The 6,256-nt window shown below is 29.3% G+C and overlaps 1 protein-coding gene across 1 annotated transcript, besides 3 other annotated features; it reads left to right on the top strand.

Annotated features, from left to right (window-relative positions):
- The first annotated feature begins 1,154 nt into the window (after positions 1-1,154).
- Positions 1,155-1,192: a mobile genetic element.
- Positions 1,155-1,192: a terminal%2Cinverted (terminal inverted repeat of Banshee-A3 transposon ID:TVAGG3_0052730).
- A 1,200-nt stretch (positions 1,193-2,392) lies between these two features.
- On the top strand, positions 2,393-2,731 carry TVAGG3_0052720 (uncharacterized protein; the record flags this gene model as incomplete). The annotated part of the gene is made up of 1 exon (XM_001294147.1): positions 2,393-2,731. One exon carries the CDS (start codon positions 2,393-2,395, stop codon positions 2,729-2,731), a length of 339 nt encoding a protein of 112 aa, XP_001294148.1.
- Positions 2,732-5,976: 3,245 nt separating this feature from the next.
- Positions 5,977-6,256: a mobile genetic element.

Below are 6,256 nucleotides of genomic sequence, written 5' to 3'. Positions count from 1 at the left end.
CATATCAAAGAATTTGATATGGCACTGCGATATTCATTACCTTCACGGTAATGTTTCTTTTCCATTCTTTGCCATATTGAATGATATGACACGTAAAGTTCTCAAAACTAAATTATTGAAAAACAAGTCTTCCAACTCAACAGCGAATATTTTAAGAAAACTTTTAGAGGAGTTTATCCCTTACTGCATCTGGACCGATAACGGCGGTGAAAACCGCGGTGAATTCGGCCAGGTTATGCAGGAAAACGGAATAGTTTGGAAGCACACCTTGCCGTATATGCCAAGACAGAACGGCAAGGTGGAGCGCCTGTGGCCAAGCTTAGAAAAGTTTTTGCCAGACGAGTTGGATGTTATTCAACAAATCAAGGACTCAGTTCAGCAGTTCATTGAAAAATACAACAATACACCACATTTATCTCTCGATATTAATCCAAAAACGAATAGTAATTACACTCCTAACGAATTATTCGAAGTTTCAAAATTTTGGTACGAGCCAGAAATGCAAAAATGGGAGTTATATATCAAAGAGGAATGGGTTTTAGCAAAATTTGAATAATTACATCATTTTAAATGACTTCTAAACAATTTTATTTATGATCAAATTTTATATATCTTTTTGGATCAAATCCATTTTAATAGAATTTATATACTATTCATCTATTAGTAAACACTACCGTATATTATTTTTAAGCTATCTTATTTTTTGAAATTTTATTCAAATCTTTGGTCGCAAGAAGAATTGCATGATAAATAAAAACATTTAATCAAAGTCAATTTTATTTTTCATATTCAAATGGACTGAGTGTTAACATTTAACATTTTTTGCTAATTGTCGTCAAAAATTAGGCGTAAAGCAAAAATTGATATTTCATATGGTTTTATGATAGATAAGCATTATATTCCCACTCATTATATTCGTAAATTTTGAGGTTTATCCTTCGCTTTTAAGATCATTGAATTTGATTTTTATATAAAATAGTTATATATTAGAAAATAATATGAGTTTATGTGATATTATTTTTCAGAAGATTTTGTGTTCTTCTTCAAAATTTTATTTTTTATTAAAAAGAATCTTTACAAAATATACATTTACTTTAATTAATATTTAAAAACGTGCTCTATCAAAAGTTCCAAAAATTCAATATTATAGCTTTTCTGAGGTGTCACTTTTGATGAATTTCTGTTTTCAACACTAGACAAAAACAATTATATTAGATGCACATGATTAACATCTCTTGGTCTGATGATGTTTTTCAATTAAAAGATTATTATATACAGTTGAATTTACAAAATTCTTAATTCATAATTGCATGGCACAAGAGAGGTATGATCTGCTTATATGTTAATGATAGATATACCATATTATTTCCATTACTATAAATAACTTAAAGAAATATATCTTCTAAGTGTATTTTTTGTTCAATTTTGTTTGAAAAAAAAATTAAAACGCATTTCTTATCTTGTTTAGCTTTGATAAGTTGGATTAAATAATATTACTAAATACAAATCATGATAACAATTATATATCCATGCTAAATGCCTGAAGATCTGGTGAAAATATTGAGATATGCCTCACTTCCATCATTTCGTCTTACCACATAAAAATATGTGATTTTTAAAACAAGTTAGCTGATATGCTTTTAACAAAACCGAATCAAAAGTATTCAAAAAAATCTGAAATTGTAAAATATCTTAATCAAAAATAAAGGGTTGATCTTCATTTTCGGGATTTCAAAAAAATTTGGAATTTCACCTCCCAAACACACAGATTGTCCAGTTCATTGGCATAGAGAATATCCGATTTCCAGTGTTTTACTCTGAATCTTATTAGTTAAATACCGAATTTCGAACATAAATTCATCAAAATCGAATAAAGAGACTACCAAAAACGACACAAATATAATCAAGTCACAATCATTTAACAGGAACTCCTTAAATGAAGATTTTTACAATTTTAATCTCTATATTTTAGAAAAAAATATGCTCAGTCACAAACACAATTACTATGTTATGGAACAAGGCATTGACACTCGAATCTCTGGCCAATTCGAGGAACATCCAAAATTTCAATAATCTTATCCCACAGAATCCATAGCCCAAAAACTTTAATTTGCATAGTACATTTGAAGACGAATAATATTAGTCCAATTTTTTTTAACTTTGAAATTTTCAAAGATACAAAATTTATTACATTTAGAATTAATGCATTAATATATGCATTTGTTCCGTACCGAAAATGAACTTTACAAAAAGTGACATGAAAAGTCTTAATTACATTAAAGCCAAATGTAAACTTCATTGAGAAAAAGCAGTTTTGTCTCGTATTCAACGTAAAATCTTCAAAAGAAGACTAAACAAAAAGTGTTACACTGATAACAAAGATGAATTTCACATGGAACGCGATGATTCAATAACTGCAGAGTTGCGACATACAATTGCGGAAAATGTATGGACAACCACATGTAATGGTGGAGAACCATCGTATCTTTCAGAGGTCGAATTACTTGATTTTTATGGTGAAATCAATCAAAGAGCAAAAGGTCTTGCATGTGAAAAGGTAATCGAAGCTTATCAGATTGCCTACGAATTACTGGAGTATAGATACAGCAGAGCTTTATATCTAGCTGGCCTTGTTCATCCAGACGAATTTCCAACAAGAGGAAAAAGAATTGTTTACTTCGCTAGAAGTATATCTCCCCTCAAGATCATGGTTAAACAGAGTTTGCTCTGATCTCAACATTGAGATCAAAAGCTCAAAAGAAAATGAGGAAAAACGAGCAAAGTACTGTAACACAGCAACAGTTGCTAACTTCTTACATTAATTTCAGTATACGGCAGGAATTGATCCATGGAATAAGTGGAGTATTTATGAAACATCTCTGCTTCATCAAAGCGTTACAAAGTTATCTGCACTGAAAGCAACCCTCCTTTAACCAAAGAAGAGCATGAATTTGTGCTTGTTACTAGTATCTTCCCATATAATTCTGAAGGATACCGGATGAAACCATTTATTATTGTTCCAGGAATATAAAATTGTTCACAGGAACTCCGCTCCGTGAGAGCATTCCTTACAGGACAATCTTATGGATGGATGACAAAGAAGATATGGGATATCTTTAATTTAACTTTTATTATCGAAATCCAGAGATATCGCTCAAGTCTTGATGCTATCACAGCAGCTCAGCATAATATCGTATTCGGTGATAATCATATCAGCCGAGTAAGTTATTTTACTTGCAAACTTTTGAGTCTCTTCAGAATTGAACTCTTGACATTTCCAGCTTACTGCACAGTAGTTCTCCAGTTATTTGATGTAGGATGTGCAGCATCTTTGAGATCAAAGAATAACAGGTTAAAATATGTTCCGCTTTACACATATGAGCAAGATAATTTATCAAATACCCCAAAACCAAGGTTAAAAATTGTAAGAATTTTAATTGATGCTTGTGATTAAGTCAATGCATCAGTATGGTATTCATCCGTGGAACCCAGATAAAGCCTTATCCAACGAATTAACAAACAAAACATCAAACGCAATACCAAATCCCACATATATATTTAATTCTTCTTGCAAAAAATTAACATCTGACGCCGAATTACTTAAAATTGCGCAATTTGAAGCAATCAAATTCAAACATTAAATCAAGCACTGATAGTTATTGTAACAAATATTTCGAATTATTTAGATTATTATCCTCCAAATACAAAAATTCTCAGCAAAGGGATGAAATTGAGTCAATTTAATGGAGCAAAACGAAGTGAGGTGAAATTCACCACTTTGACACCTCGTATTTTTCAGATATATCGATTAATATTGAGTTTTATTGGGATGGAAAACATACTGAAAAACCTGCAATATCAACACCTTTTTATATAATATTGAATAAATAAAAATTTGTTTTTATTTTCCAAAAAGATATATGATACATTTTTATTATACAGGTTAAAAACTGTCTAGCTTTTGCTTTTAGTGCTCGACCAGAGGCATACATTGAAAATACAATCCTCTCCATGGTTTTTGTGTAGGATCTGATCTTCTCAAAACGATGATATTGACTATTATTATATGAATTGAATGTATTTATGAATATTTCGAAATTTTAATATAAATAATTTATTAAAAATAAAAATTGAACGTAAGTACAAAAAATATAATTTGAAAGCAAATTAAAAATTAACGATACGATAATTTGGAACTTTTACCTTTTGCCAATAAATATAAAAATAAAATTTTGGGAATTGGAACTTAAGAGTAGAGAGACCTTTGTTGATATGTATGAGGCTATGTATTTATGTGTAGATCTGAGTAAGCTTGGTTATCATATAGCGGTTTCTGATGAAATTGAGAACCTCGGAGACCCAAGACCTTTGTTGATATGTATGAGGCTATGTATTTGTGCGTAGTCATTAAACCCATTCTTGCAAATTAGAATATTATTTTATTTGTTATATTGAGCTTTCTTCCTGATAATTTGCATATCTTCAAAATCATTAAAGTAAGTAAAATCAGTTGTTTTTTCGGTGATTAATCTTAATTCTTCGCATTATATTTCTTTTTTTTGAAAAATCTTACTGTTTGGGGAAATTCTCTTTGCGAAATCTGTTGGCCTGAGGATTATCTGGTTGAATAAAAATATGTTCAATTCCCCTTTCGCATAATAATTAATGAAATTGTGTTTTATTTTCGAGAGTGTGCAAAACGTTCCCACTTCTTGAGAGGTACGTTTTGCAAATTTTTTTCTTTCATACATAGAAGATTTTTGGAAGATGATTGATCTCTACATGATATTATATCATATTTCTACATTGAGTCCTTAACAATATTAAATTGCAGGGTTTTCAAATCAAAAAACTAACTTTCGCTCTTTCAGGTCAAATCAGCAAGGCTCTTCTATATAGGTGTTGGATATATTATCAAACTGAAATGAAACTTTCCAGAGATGTCCATAAAATTATTTTGCAAAACATCCCTCTCAAAAAGTGGGAACGTTTTTGCAATTTTTCTTTATTTTTTGTACCATTATCGGTCCATAGAGCGAAATGGGGACCAGGTATTGTGCTTAATGCACGTTTGAGTACATTTGTTGTATACTCTGCAGTTTTCTGAGAAAAAGATTATGAGTGATCTCGTTTTTTCTTAAAGTCATTTTTTTCTTATCAAAAAAAATTAAAATTACGTAAAACTATGACAAAATTACGTAATTCACAATTTTAATGCTGAAAAATAGGAATATAAGCTTATAATACTACAGGTAGATTGAGCATCGATGCGCGCTAATGCCAACATGATTAATTTGAGTCGGTTTTATATATTATTGGAAATTAATCACAAATTGTCCATGAATATAAGTTATATTCTTCGATATTATGAGTTAATGAAGGCTACAATATTTGTAATCATGATTGGCTAGTTAAAATCTATTAGAATAAAAGAAATTGTAATTTAATAATATTGAATTGACATTTTAAATAATTTGAGGTCTAATCCATTATGAGTATGGTTATTACAGGTCACTTATTATTATTCTTTGATATACAAAGAGTTAAAACGATTTGGTAATGAGATATTGTAGAAAATAAAAATAACTGTAATCTATTGAAACTGATAAAAAAAATTAAATCCATTTATTTTTTATTCATATGTTATTATTGATGAGAATTAGATTCATTTAAAATTGAATACATATTTTTGAGAGAGTCAAAAATTTCAGGATCGATTTCATCTTCGCATTCATCCAAATATATTCTAAGCTCGGAATTTTCAAATGCATTCAAAATATTGGCAAAGTTTTCTTTACAAGAAGAGTTAAATAAAATTTCTTGTAAACAATTAATAATAAATTTTGGGTTAAATTCAACAAAATCCGAAAGAATTTCAAACACCTTTTCAAATTTGTCATTAAATATCGAAAGGGATATTGAATCTTTTATGATAATAGCGATGAGGATATTTATCAAAATTTCCTTATTTTTGAAGAGTGCGGGATAAATTTGTCAAGTGTCACTTTTCAATAACCTTAAATTACGCTGTTCTAATTTTTTAAAAAATAACCTTAAATTATATTTGAAGAAATTATGTCTATGATATATGTTTTATTCTAGAATCTTGGAGTTTTCATGCACTACACAAGAGCTCCAAGGTTCCAAGAGTGAATGCTCAATAGCAATTATAGAGATGTACCTTTTCAAAATGACTTTTACTGATTAAATTTAATCAATAGAAGACATTTTGAAAAGGTACCTCTACAATTAGATA

The sequence above is a fragment of the Trichomonas vaginalis genome, chromosome IV (assembly GCF_026262505.1).
Source record: "Trichomonas vaginalis G3 chromosome IV, whole genome shotgun sequence".
NCBI classification, from domain to species: domain Eukaryota; phylum Parabasalia; order Trichomonadida; family Trichomonadidae; genus Trichomonas; species Trichomonas vaginalis.
The sequence above is the reverse complement of the archived record's forward strand: the minus strand, read 5'-3'. Positions and strand labels throughout refer to the sequence as shown.